Source organism: Lichenostomus cassidix, chromosome 6 (genome assembly GCF_008360975.1).
Source record: "Lichenostomus cassidix isolate B80296 chromosome 6, HeHo_3.0, whole genome shotgun sequence".
NCBI classification, from domain to species: Eukaryota; Metazoa; Chordata; class Aves; order Passeriformes; family Meliphagidae; genus Lichenostomus; species Lichenostomus cassidix.
This window is the reverse complement of record NC_139487.1, coordinates 13,060,131-13,074,441: the sequence shown is the minus strand read 5'-3', so window position 1 is coordinate 13,074,441 and position 14,311 is coordinate 13,060,131. Positions and strand designations below refer to the sequence as shown.

General features: G+C 41.3%; 1 protein-coding gene across 4 annotated transcripts in view; it reads left to right on the top strand.

Moving 5' to 3' along the window:
* ARMH3 (armadillo like helical domain containing 3) overlaps nucleotides 1-14,311 on the top strand; it is a 120,868-nt gene that overhangs the window by 44,276 nt on the left and 62,281 nt on the right. For all 4 annotated transcript variants that reach the window (XM_085065024.1, XM_085065028.1, XM_085065025.1 and 1 more), the window contains exons 21-23: nucleotides 5,639-5,721; nucleotides 6,203-6,329; nucleotides 8,963-9,038. In XM_085065024.1, the coding sequence (XP_084921150.1) occupies nucleotides 5,639-5,721; nucleotides 6,203-6,329; nucleotides 8,963-9,038 (286 nt within the window). The remainder of the gene's footprint in view (nucleotides 1-5,638; nucleotides 5,722-6,202; nucleotides 6,330-8,962; nucleotides 9,039-14,311) is intronic.

The window sequence follows — 14,311 nt, the reverse complement described above, 5'->3', positions numbered from 1 at the left end:
CTATCCCTACAACTCTATCTGGAAAATACCTCTGTTGGTTCTTTCCTGTCAAACCCAATCTGTAGATGCTCATCTCCTGCTGAGTTTGTTGTGATCACTGTTCTTCTGAGTGCCTGCTAATGCTAAATGCAGCCAGATTTGCACCCTCGTAACACTTAGGTCATCTTAGAATGTCATATTTGAGCCTTTTGCCTCCCTAATTCTGAATTGCCTTTCATGTATAGCATTTTCTGGAGGTGGTTAGTCTGTTCCGGGGTCTCTTCTCCTCATAGCTGTACGGGGGGCTATATGGTTACCTAGCTTAGCACTTGTAACTTCCAGTCTGAAACGAGAGAGTGGACTGGTCTGTGGTTACGGTATTGTCATGTTGTGAGAATCTGTTTTTTTCACATTCTGTGCTGTAGTTTCCCACACATAAGGGAATCATGCTGAATTTTGGCATCTGGAAGAAAAGCATTGTTTGGCCTATTATTTTTCAACAGGAGTTTGGTGTTGACCATTCAGAGACAGAACACTAAGTGTAGGTGGACCTTTGATCTGGCCAGGTACAGCCAGGACTCTTTGTGTTGCTCTGTTTATGCTTTCAGTGCTGTTTCAAATAGAATGGTCCTGTTTTTCTTGTATGTTGGAAGAACTAAAACGCAGAAAGATCAGTGCTGCTTCCTGAAGAATCTAATCCACTTTTTTCTTAGTTGCAGCCTAGTGCACTAAACCTTACCATATCTGACTTACCATATGCTACAGTGAGTGGTGTGGACCTTGCCTTGAGAGTATGTACATGTGAACAGGGTGGGTGTAGGAGATCCAAGGTGGTTACTGTGCTGCTGAAGCACTTGTAGACAGAGGACTAGCCTGCAGCATGGAAGTGTTGCCCACATGTCACAATCAGCTGCCTTCTAGTGGAATATGGGTGGGGAGCCTTCTAAAGGGGGTGTGATTTGAGACACCGTATGGAGGGCACTGAATATACTGTTGGTTCCGTGGTAACTTCTAGAGGGAATGGGAAAATCACTGTTCTTCCCAGTGTGCCCTGAAAGTTGAAGGGTAGAAAATTGGAGAATTTTAGTAAAGCACTAGATCCTGTTAATGGATGTTATACTGCAGCTGAGGAGCCCTCACATACCTCTCTCCCTTGCTCTTTTCTTGAGGGCCATTACATGCACCATTAGAAGATTTTTGACCTATAAGCATAGCAGATGCCATGACAGAGGCCTCTGTACTGTGCTCCACCCATCCAAGCTCTCATTGATGAGTGTCTCAGGGCTATTCTCTTCTGCTCTGTTGTGCAATAACACATCAGAGCCATCTGATGCTCCTGGCAGAGTCTGTGCTACATGCTGACTTGCCCAAGGGATGGCACTACTACTTTGTTTTCCCCCTTTTCTCTTGGTCTGCTTCCATGGTCCTGTTGCATTACACATGATCCAAACAGAGAACACTGAGACACTAAATAAAAACTTTGTGTGAATTCCAATTCAGCTGGGGCTGAATATACTTCTGTTTGAAACAAGGTTTACATGGAGAGAAGCTAAGTCTGCTGTAGGAATAGGAATAGGGGAAGGAGGGAGTGAAGGACCAGGAATTACCTCCTTCCTGGTGGAAGAAGAGGAGGGAGGGTGGCTGCCCAGAGTCTTCTCACAGAGGATTGGCTTGGGGGTGGGCAGCAAATAACTGAGCCAGAGTACTGCTGCTCCTTGGCAGAGTGGCCACAGCAGCTGATAAGGGAAAATGTCTGTCTTCAAAAGCAGCTATTCAGTGAAAGAGCTAAGAGGTTCTTTCACTGCAGTCATTTCAGTTTAAAAAGTAGGGAGGGTATATAAAAGCTGGTGATGTCACTCTTCATCCTTTCACTGTAATAATCCTTTGGAGAGAAAATTGCCTGAGAACCAACCTGCTTTATACGACTTTCACACACAGCCAATCAAATGGTTCTGTGTCCACACAGCATGCTTGTCTGCTTGGGTTTGAGGCTGTAAATACAGGTGTCCAGAGCTGTGTTCTCTTCTTGTTGACTTAAGAAGCATATCAGCTCAGGTCACTTACATGGAAATACTGGTGGCTGCTTGTTTAGTTACAGCCTCCTCCCTTTGTTGCTAAAGAAATTCTAGTGGCACTGTTGTATTGTGAAATTACCAATGTTTCAAGACTCACTGCAGTGGATGTATTGGGTCCTGCTAATGAATGCCAAAGACAGATGTCTTTGGGGAAGAAAAAAATACTCTAGAGGTTATTGCAAAAATGGTGCTATTTTCCAGTTAATGTTGAAATAGATCTCATGCCAAGCCATCCATTCCTATTAAATCCTGGAGCATAATTTGGGATAAGGTGGCTGAGCCCAAGCAAGGATCACATTGGGTCTGCCTGTGCAGCCGAGAGACTGAACTGCTTCTCTGTTGGGAAAAAATAAAGGATAATTTCCTGGCTAGTGTGAGAGGGCAGCCTGCAGGTGGGGTATGAGAGACGAACAGTTGATTGCAGCAGGGAAAAAGTGACACATCTGCTTTGCCTTCAGATTGCTCAGGAATAGTAGCATCAGTGCTCTGTAGGAGCTCAAGGGCAGAGGGGTGTTCAGACAGTTGGACTTTCCTCTAAAGGTTGATTTTGTGTGTGTAATTGTTGCTGAAGGGCACTAGGCATGTGAAGCCAGATCTAAAAGTTGTTAGTTCTGAAAACTTCAGGGCATAGCTGCCCTCATTTTCTGTGCAGGGTCTGCCTTACAAACAAACTACAGAGACATGGCAAAGGGATTTAAAGGTTCCACAGTGATGCTGTTCCTTAGAGCCAGTTGAGTAAAGGCTGCTGCAGAATGTGCTGGTGTGGAAAAAGATTGGTTGCTCCTTTAGCATTGCTGTAGTGTATACCCCAGTTAGGAACACTGCAACTTTTTTAGGAATGTGTGGTTTCCTAGCAGCTAATAAATTTGTCAGTGCAGGGCACACAGTGACTGTAAACCTCTGATGGGTTAGTTCTTTTTACCAGGCTCTGAGCCCAGCACTCAGTTTCTTCTTCATGTGAGGCATGTCCCTCTCCTTCCTAGTTCTTAGGGAAGGAACAGCACAGATAGTTTTGAGCGGGCTATGATGCAGTGCAGTTCAGGTATAAATACTGATTTCAGGCAGTGGTAGTCTCTCGTGTTCTTTCTAACTGAAACAGGAAAATTGAGCATAAATTCATCACAATGCCTTAAACAAATGTAGGGATAGAACCAAGCAAGTTTTCCTTTAAGTGTTGTCACCAATACAGAGCAGTACAAGTGCTTCAGGGTGCTCTGTGAGAAGTACTGTGGTGGGCAGTAGGGTGCTTGTCCTTGTCATTTGGTGAGTGCTTGTCCTCTGGACAAATACACTTGCTCTTTTAAAAATAGCATCTCCTCATCAGGGGCGGTTTTCATGTTCACTGTGTTTGGATGTTCAGTGGTGGCTTCTCGTCATGCTGTGCCATGACCTGCTGACAAAGGCTGCTCAGCAGGGCTCCTGTGGGAGAGCAAGAAGTAAAGGGATGAACAAGAGGCTTCTCACCACTTGTAGGAAATCCAGAGCTCTGCTACTCTTTTTCCACGAACCCAGGCTGCTGGTAGTTGAGCAGCAGCACCTGGTCATGAGCTGTGGCCCTGTGGACTTTCATGGCTGGGAAGGAGGCAAAGCAATGCTTGTAACTATGAGATGGAGAAATGTCCGATGAGCTGCTGTGACAGAGATGCAGGGCAGCTGTCTGCAGTCCAAGGCTCTGACTGCAGGAGACTTTTTTGCTGTGGAGGTTTGGTTACCTTGGCAACCTGTTTTTAGCTGGATCTTTGCTCTGGTGGAGAGCCCATCTGTATCTGCTACTTTGTTTTGAAATGTTTGTCTTGCAGAAAAGTAACTGACAGGGCTATTTCCAGAACTGTGTTATTGTGGAATCCAGGCTCTGCTTTTGGTCCCGGGAGTTTGATGATGGGGTGATGATGGTATGGAGAGTTATGTGGCTGATTGAAAAGGTGTTAATGTATCTGCTTCATGAGGTGAGCTGCTGACATGGAAGGGAGAAATGCTATTGCTGATGGTTAAATCCTGCAATAGCTCTAAAAGATACATTTCTTGCATGTCTGGAGTTTGCAGAGAATTTTGTTCATTCCTGGTTTGCAGTTCAGCACCAGCCACCCGATGGAAAATTAAACTGAAGTAGCTTCTGCCTTTGATGAGTAAATATCCATCTTGGGGCTGTAGGCTTCCCTTTTGGTGAGCATATATAAACTTTTGATAGTCATGGTGAACTTGTAGTATTGTAAAATAGGAGCTGCAGGACTGCATTCAGAATTCTGACAGATTTGTTTAATTTAAGATCTGACCAGTGTGTTCACATCTTTTTGCTGTAGGTTTTTTGATTTTACCTTTTGTGAATACTTTGTAATCTTGAAGGGGATGGGTATCTGTGTTCTGTCCTTACCTCATTCCTGTTCCCTGTGGTTTATCTCTTCCTCTTTCATAGCCTGTACCTTTGGCCTGAGGTGAATGGTCTTTTCTGCATTCACTGTGGAGTTGTCCCAAACCACAGTTTGTTTTCTCACAGCTTACTGGGCAATGTGTGACACTTGTGTTATGGTTAGGGGAAAAACAAATTAACAAGTTTTACTTGCGCCTGTGTGAAATTGGCGTAATGCCTAGTGTTGTTCTGTTAGATGTAGTTACCAATTAGTAGATAATTAAGAGCCTTCTTTAAAAAATGTGTATAGGATTCCAGCTTGACTTTTCAGGACATCTAAATTCAGATGTTTTAAGTCTTGAAATCTGTTGACTTCAGAGCAGAGAGTACATTAGGAACCTCTTCTAGTCAGGCATGAGCTTTCACTCCTGAGCAGCTATAATGCAGAAGAAACTAGATTTCTGAAAATTTCAACAACTAGAAGAAAAAAGATAAAGAACTTTACATTTAATTCAAGCAAATAGAATTCAGTTGTTTATTGTAAAGTCTGTTTGATTAAAGCATTTTTAGCCAACCTTTTTGTTAATTACCACTGTTACTAACTGATACTGGGTGGTTACAGCAGGAGTTTTTGTTGTTTTATTATTCAAGACAAGTGTGAACCAGATCTGTAATCTTCACGGCACAGCCCTGCATAACTGACACAATAAAGTACTACATTCTTTTTTTTACCAGTGCAGCAGCATTGACACAGAGCTACAGAAAAGCTGTGCTGTGGGGGTTTTCTTCCCTTTTTTTTTTTTTTTTTTTTTTTTTTACTGCATGTATCAACAAGAGTGACAGTTTGGGGCTGACTATGCATACATCATGTTGGTGATATATGAAGCAGAAATGAGACAGTTGGATTCTCCAAACCCGAAGCTCACTCCAGGATCTAACAGATAGAAAAATCTCCATGAACTGACTGAGCTAACAAGAGACTTATCTTGAGCCTGAGTAGATTTGACTGGGAAGTCAGTGGAGGAGAATAAATGTGGGAAGGTAAAATAGCTGTCACTTACCTGTTCAGCAGAGTAATTTTGCAAACCCTACACGTAAATTGATGTATTTCTGAGGTGAATAACTGGCATTTAGATTAGTTTACACTAGATAACGTAAATGGATCTGTATTTAAGTGACTTGTTGAGATTGGCTTTGCTTTTTATAGTATTTAAAAATACTTATTATTTTCTCCCAGCTTTGATCAACTTGTTGAAGTTCCTCATGTCAAATGAGACTGTGTTGCTGGCCAAGCACAATATCTTCACCCTTGCTCTTATGGTGAGTACACACAAATTCTCTTATTTTTAACAATTTAATTGTGAGTGAATCTTAAATAATTAGATTTCTGGCCTGTTAAGGAGATATGAGAGCAGGGCCATGAAGCAGAGGAATACCACGGTGGTTGGTTTTGCTAGGTGTTTGAAAAGGGCCATGCTTGGACTGCTCATTGAAACTAAGAAATCTATGTGAAGAAAGGCCTAGTTTAATTTTTCAAATTTGATAATATTTTTTCTTGTGGCCCTTTTTATGCAAAATAGAAACATGCTTTTCTGGCCTTAGATAAAATAGTATTTAAGCTTCTTGTCTGTCTCTTTGGTACTATAAGGAAAACAATAGATAAAGCAATGAAGTAATGTAATACTATCTGCTGCACCTGCAAGCTATTTCTTTGAAGGTTTTGGACCTAGTTTGTATTTTTTCTGTTGTGGAAGAGATTTGAGATAAATATTCCTGTTGCAACTTCTTTTCACTTGTCTAGGTTGTGAACCTGTTCAACATGTTCATCACTTACGGAGACACCTTTCTGCCCACTCCCAGCAGCTATGATGAGCTGTATTATGAAATCATTCGGATGCACCAGAATTTTGACAACCTTTATTCTATGGGTGAGTACCTCCTGACTTGTCAGGACTCCTGCTGCCTGGAAGTGAGGGTGGTGGAAGAGGGATGTTTGTGTCAGGTGTTTCCTGTCTATCTGCTACTGATGTGTGCCGTGCTGGATGAACGTTTTTGTGTACTAGGGCATGTCGGTAAATTAGGAATTGAGAGAAGGATAAACTTGTTAAAAGGGTAATTTTTTTTAAGTAAGAAAAATATATGAACAGACTCCTTGCCCCTCTCTCTCACTTAATGTTGGAAATAGAAATTTGTTGTCACAATGGAGTATGTGGTATTTCATGCATTTTTGTGTGGGTTTCCTCTATTACATTTGACACTTTCAAGTTAAAAGGTAGGTACATGCTGCAGAACCACCCAGCATACAGAAACACTGAATGCAAATAAGAATTTGGAAAAGAATTTGAGAAACTTACAGCAACAAGCTTGCTGTGCTAGACAAATCACATCTACTGCACTCATTGCCAAAGCAACCAAGAAAACAGCCCTCACAAACCTGCTTGCAGTGACAAGTGAATCACTGGACTGAAGAATGTGCCCACTGGCAAAACAGGGAGAAGCTGCCATCCTTCAACGAGAGAGGGAAGGGAGCCAAGTGACACCCAGCAGGGAAAAGAGGAACAAAGAAGAGCAAGGAATGCATGGAGGCATAATCAGGCAGTGTTACACAGAGGAACCTGCAGCCCAGGGTAGCTGCAGCAGTGCTGGTGTGCTGCATACTTGAAGCTGTGAAAAAAAGAATATAGCTGTGTTCTTTATTTGCTTTATTCCAGAAAGACCTTTCTTTCCTTCACCCTCTGCTCCATTCTCAGCGTGATCACCCAGTGAACAACAGGAGTTAATATAAGCATATAAGGAGAGTTAAAGGGCAGACAGTTGGCCACAGCCCTCCTCTGACATTGGAGAGAGACATCCTTACCTAAATAAAAGTAGCTGACTGCCCCCTGTAACTGCAAGCAGAAACAAAATGCCCCTCTGTATAAATTTCCCAGAGTTTTCAGCCATTACATAAGGGATCACTTGGCCATTTTTGTGTGCTCTTGAGTGCATAAGATTTCCTGCTAACCCATTTTCTACTCCTGAGAGTTGCAGCTAGTAAGATGAGGTGCTTTTACTAGCTAATAATTTTTTCAAACCCATCCCCTGTGGAAGCTGAAGGTAAGTGGAATAGAAGAATAATGCACTCAAATACTTCCACACTTGGGTTGCAAAGAGCACACCTGATCTGTTGAAACAATTCATTTGTCACATGAATGTTTGCCATACTGCTACGTAGAGTAAACCCCATTGAATTACTCTTGCAGATGCCTGAATTGAAACTCTCTGAATATATTACTTCAGATATTCAAGTACAGTACCCACTGTTTGACAAAATAATGTTACTCTGAGGGCTGACAACTTTTTTCTGCAGGTGACATGCAGTGGTAGAAGGTGAGAAGGTAGCACTGTCTCAAGCTGATGAAAGCTACCAGGTGTCCCTTTTGCTTGTCAGCCCATCTGAGACTACAGTGACCCTTCTGTCGCCTAGCCTTAGGGTATTTGTTAGCACAGATGTGAAAGCTACTCTGTCCTTCAGTTTTTTTGTTAATGTGGTTGAAACTTTCCATGTTGGGAGTGGAGGTGAAATCTAACTGACTTGGGTTTCTTCCTCTTGTTCTGAAACTGAACTTTATCTAGATCTGCAGGACTGAAAGCTTCTGTCCTGCAATTGTAGGCATAAGTATGTGGCCACTTTGCTTATGCATTCACTTGTAGCATCTATGTTTTTGGATGATGAGCTGTTCCTCCCCTTTATATTGAGGGTGAACCTTTCTTGTGGAATCTAACATCCAGAAAGCCCTGTATGTACAAATTCATAGAAAATTCCCTTTGTTCAGGCAATATGGAAATTAATCAAAACATCTGCTACAGGATCTGTTGCTGTTTTGATACTTACCAAGAGATGTGCAGGTAACTGCCACCGTAAAAACACTACATATTTTGACCTAAATAAATATTTTTGGTACTCTGGCAGAAAAGAATTGGATTCCCTAGAAGTTCTTCCTGTTGCAGAATGTTTTCAGATCTACTCTTAAGTCTGTCAGCGACCATCTGTGCAAGAGAACACCACCCTTTTTCCTACACGAAGTGTTTTTCCTTAGGCTGGTGTGTAATTTCTCTCTGCAACTCCAGATAAATGGGAATGTAAAGAATTCATCATTGCTGGAGAAGGTTTAAACTGCGGTATGTAGTCCAGTTCAGATGGAACCTTGCATAAGCAGGAGCTGGAGGAGAACAGCTGCGTGTGGAATAAAAGCTATTCTAGACTTGGGATGCTGCCCTGTTTCTGGGGAAAAGTAACTGTGTATGTGATAATGAAAGCAATTAGGGGGACCCAGGTTCTTCTGTCCCCTCTGCCTCTGAGTCATTATTCTGTTCTCACCCCTTCCGTGTTCCTTATGTTTCTTAGATGGGCTTTGAAGGGAACTTGTGCCCTGGATCACAGATCATCTCAAAGATGACCTTTGTTTTGATGTGGTTCCTGGACTGCCATCTTACCAAAGCAGATTTTATTTTTTTTCCTGTTTTGAATTATGAAATTGCCAGTTCTGTGCCAGCTCTGTTAACTGTCTTCTCCTTGCAGTTCTAAGGCTGTCTACCAATGCTGGTCAATGGAAAGAACCTGCAAGCAAGGTGACCCATGCATTAGTCAATATTAGGTAAGGAGTACTAGTTAATTACTCTTTTAAAGATTCTTATTTCTGTGTGACTACATTTTTATCAGGATTCTTTCACAGTTGTTTTTTAATGAATTTTGTTTTGAATTTATCCTACTTGTTGGGCTAAATTGTTGCTCTAAACAGGGCCCCCAGGGATAAAGGAAGGATCACCAGGGTTTGATTGTCCTCTAATAATTCTCTCAGCTCTTCTGTAGACTGAATGCTTTCAAAGCATGGCACAAACTGTAATGAATTAATCCTCACATAATTTTTGGGAGAAGTTACACAGTAGAGAATAATGCTGTGCTGGCACAGCAATTGTGAACCTAATGGATTTCTGTTGCGTGATTCTATTGCAATTCCATGAAGCTGTGAAGGGGACTGTAAGCCTGCTGTAATAAGCAGATTCAAGGCCTCTTAACATTGCAAGAGTTTTGTGTGTGTTTAAAACTGATTATTTAAGGACATTTCAATGTTCTCTTAAACCTCTTCTTCCTGCTCAAGGGCAGAAGGGGAGAAGTTACGCTTTACTTGTAAGGCTAAGGAGTGTAAATCTAGGTATGTATTCTTTCACAGTGGCAGTAATTTATTTTTCTGGCACCCGAAGCAGCTACTACTGACCAAATTGGGTACTGAGAAAGAGGATCGTGGATCTGATTGATTGGAAAATGGAGGAATGTTGAAAGGGAAAATTTACTTCTTAGCTCTGGCTTGTAAACAAACCATAAAAGATATAAGTATTTATAGTGAAAAAAAAAAATCTATCACTTCTCTGGTGATGCCAGACACTTGGAGTCTGTGCAACACCAAGTAGCTCAGTACTGCTGCATTGCTAGTACTTGTTGTTTTCCTCACTACAAAAGACACTCTAGGACCAACTCTCTGAGGGCATCTTTCAAGTGAAAATACATCTTACATGTCTGTAAACTGCCTTAAAGATTCCCTTAATAAGTCTGTAAGCTTGATAACATCGTGTATGATTATAGACTTATTTTGCTACTATCCTTATTTTTGGTTTTTTTTTTAAACAAATCTAAGTGAACTCTTGTGGGTAGGTAGTGCACTTGGAGTGAAGGAGCAGAGCAGGTAGCTGTTAACTAATGTCACTTAAAGTGACAAAAAGTGTCTGCCCTGGGAATGCTCTGTATACCCAGGGAGAGAAGCCTAAACTGGGGAGAAAAGTGGTCACAGAGAGTTCGTGCTCACCTCAGGTTTCTGGAACCAAGGCTTTGCATGGGCTTATTTCCTGTTGGCTTCACAGCTGCTTTTGTGAAGATCAGCATGCAGTTGAGACAGGATGCAACCATGATACCTCTCCAAGGACAGCCTGTATCAGACATGTTCAGAATGTGGTGATCGCTGGAATCAGTGAAGCCTCTAATCTGTTTCTTTTCTGTGTTTCCGGTAGCTTTCCCCTGCTCCACCCAACTGCTCATCTGTGCTGAAATTTCATGAATGGCTGCTTTTCATTCAGTGGAATTAAAAAAGGTTGAAATTACAGATGATTTAAGGCCTTGAGAGGGATTGGAATTCTGAGAAGTTAGTCTGTTTGATTTATCTTATTTCCTCGCTCTCAAAAAAGGGGTGGGGAGGGAAGAATTTTATTTTCTCGTTTGTTTTCTTCTGATGGTAAAAATACTACATTTGAAGGGTTCTTTAGCTGAAAAAATTTCAGAGCAGCCAGAGAAATCCAAAGATAGTGTGCTTTTGTGAAGGTGTTTGACAATGTGATGTTTCAAAGTGGTGACTGGGACTAGAACCTGCCTTAGCACCCAATTATCTGGGTTTCCTGTTTGGTTGTGCCCCTTCAGTTTTCCCTGAGAGTGGTCTTAGCAGTTTGCCATGAAGGGAAGGAATTTAGAGAAATTCACACTGGATTTTTCCCTCGCCTTGCTCCATCATTCTGGAAAGTTTTTATGAGCAACGATTACCTGCTTTTTGCTGTAACTGTGCAGTGCAAAGTCATGCTTTAGTTTAAATCTTTGTCTCATTACACAAGCTATTTAAAAATAAATAAACATTGCAATTTCCTTATCCTAGGGCTTTTAGTGGGTTATATAAATGTAAAAGCATCTGCCTGTGCATGCATGCAGTGGGCTTTAACAAATGTCTTAAATTCTAGTGTACAATTTTATGTGTATTTGTGCCTGGAGAGGAGTGGTGAATTGTTTACAGTGTTTCAAGGCTGCAATGCATTTACAGGAGTAGCTGTTGAGGATACACCAAGACAGTCCTGCTTGTACCCCACAGTGCTGGACTGATGAGCTCAGCTGATTAATTGCTTTAACAGGGAGTGAGGATGAGTAATGCCTAGAGAATCTTTGACAAGTTGTTCTTTAAACTCAGCCTCAGAGAGAGATCCCACTTTGTTTATCCTATTACGGTAGGAACTGTACCTTTTAGTTGGACTAAAAGTTCTCCACTAGACAGTTTGAGTTTTGTTGTTGCTGATTATTTGATTTTTCTTGTCGTTACTCCCGTGAAAAAAGCAGTCATGAATATTCTTTTTGAGTATTGAGAGATAGGGAGGCTATTCCTGCCTTCTCTCCTTTCTACAGATAATTCATAATTTCTGTCCAACCCAAAGAAAATGAAATATTGAAGAAGAAAGAATAATAATATCCTTATCTGTCTGAAAATCTTACATACCAGACCAGAATGAGTGATTCTGATTGCTGTCCTATCTCATAATAGTCATTATAACTTCTGTCTGTGGATTTGTCTCTGTGGTTTTCATAAATAATTGAGATGTGATAGACTGCAAGATGTAGCTGCAGCACTGATGGGGTTGAAATAGGAAGGTGCAGCAGTTGGTGGTTTGAAAACTCACCTTCTCACCTATGAGGAAATAAACACATTTTGAGACAAGTTTTTTTTTTTTAAACTAATGAGCCTCTTCAAGATAACATTGTGCAGGTTTGCATTTAATGAGAATTTTATTAACAGAGGGTTCAAAGGGGCATCTTCTGATTGCCTATTCAGTGAGAAAGGTGGCAGCTGAATCCCTGTATTCTTTTAACAGACTTTCTCCTGATCAGGATTTCTCCAAGGTGAATAAATAGATTAACTCAATGATTAATAGTCTGAATTTCTCCATTGTCTGAAATTTAGCCCCACTGTAATTTTTAAAGTAATTTTATTTTTCTCACTGAAACACTTTTAAAAAACAGAGAGTAAGTTTTTAGCATGGAACTAGGTGACAGGATTATTTTTTGAGGTGTTTGCTGTGCTGTCGCAGCTGCAGTCCTCGCTTGGGTGCTTTCATTCACTCTTCCATCTTGAAGCTACTTTTGTTCCACTTGAGCCACCCTGTGTGATGGTTTTTCCTTGTATGGAAGGTACTGCTTCTCCCAGGGCTGCTTTTGGGGTTTTGAAGGAGAGATGGGGGATTTGGGAGCAGCACTTAGAGCATTGCATGGATGTGTATAAAATGGTTATGCTTCCTGCCAGTCTACACAGCAGCACTCTGAAGGAACATTTGCAGTTTTACTTAGGCCAAATTGGGCTGTGCTTGTTTGTCGTAGGACACTTGGCATCCTGACCCTGAAACTATAGCTTTTGATAAATTACCAGCACTTCCAGAACTGCACGGATTGAAAGCCTTGACAGAGGAGGAGGCTCCATTCAGATACTTGTTAGAAAGTGGGTGGGTGTAAGCAGTCCACAAAGTACCTTCAACATTGTTCCACCAGACTGCAAGGAATTTAGCATGTGTTTAAGGGGAGAGAAGACCAAAATGCTGCTGATGCAGTCATGTTGCCATGGCTTTTATGCACGATATGTGAAAGTGGACTTGCTGATAGAGAAGTGCATCTGTGTGGCGTTCTGGAATTTTGTGCATGGATTACAGTCAGCTGAGACTGTTTACAAAATACGTATTTGTATCTGTACACCCCCACACACCCACACACACTTCCTCTTTGTACAGACATAATGGACACACACATTTCATGCTAATATGAATAAAAGAGTGAAAAGGAGAGGGCAAGCTGAAAGCCTGTTTATGAGAAGAAATGGTCAAGAAAATCTATGTGCATATCTGTACAATATGGATATCTGTGTGCATATTATAGGTATATGCACATATATGAATGTGTATATCTGTATATGGATATGTGGATGTCTGTGTGTATATAAATATGTATGTAAATACATATACAGACATACATTTGTACACCTAAATTGTGTATATTTATTTACCTATAGAATGCATACACAAACATGTTGCCTTTTACAATGGGCTTATTAAACCCATAATCTCCTAGCTGAAAATTCCAAGCACCTGCTTGTTTTCAGCTTCTTTGAGATGAGCCACAAATATGAACTAAGGATGCTCAGGCGTCGCTCCTTCCAGCAGTACTGTTGTACTGGGTGGTCCCCTGGGACTGTGGGACCATGTGGAACTGCTCAGGGCCAGCCAGAGCTGAGCAGTAGAGGGTGCTCAGGCATGCAGGTTACAGCCCACAGTGATCTGGAGTTCATTCCCTGCAATTCTTAAAACCACCTGTGAGGACTACACTGATGGAATAACAACTCCATTGAATTGTTCACTGAGGTGTGTTTAATGGTAATGACCTCTGACATGCTGTCACTGCTAATCAGCCTGACTGAGCTCAGATCACAGGATACTACAAGACAGTCAACAATTATTTTTTTGATAAGAAAAAATCAACAAAGCCCAAAGAGAGACTCAGAAATGTATTTTATTGGTACTTTTAAATCATAACACAAGCTTGATAAGATTATGGATCAAATTGTTAATAAAACACTGTAAGAAAACTTCTGAGTTTTATGCACCCAAGCTATTTGAAGAACTAGTTCATTGCAGTTTTCAGGTGGTAGTCTGAAAAAAGTCTGATGCTGAAAAACTGAAAGCATACTCTAGATAAGGATTCTGGCTTTGTTCTGTTTCTTTTTTAGTGATCTGTGGTCACTCCTTACTGCAGTAGTAAAACTAGCAGACCCTTCTTGTCATTTCATGTGTTTCTTTTTGCATGCTTTTTTGATTCCATAGGGGCTCTGGCACAGTAGAACAGTTCCTGAAATGCCACAATGGTTGTAACAGAGTTGTAGTGGTTACTCAGAGTTCACCTGCTACCAGTGCTTGTTTTTCACTTGACCTTGCAGTATTGTGGGAGGGAAAGTTCTTTGCTAGGAGCAACAGATCTTGATGTGAACAGATTCTGGCATTAGCTGGCACCTGAACAGAGAAAGCAGGTGGATTGAAAGGGAAAGACCTTATGACCAGCAATGTATTAACAGAAGAATCAGAA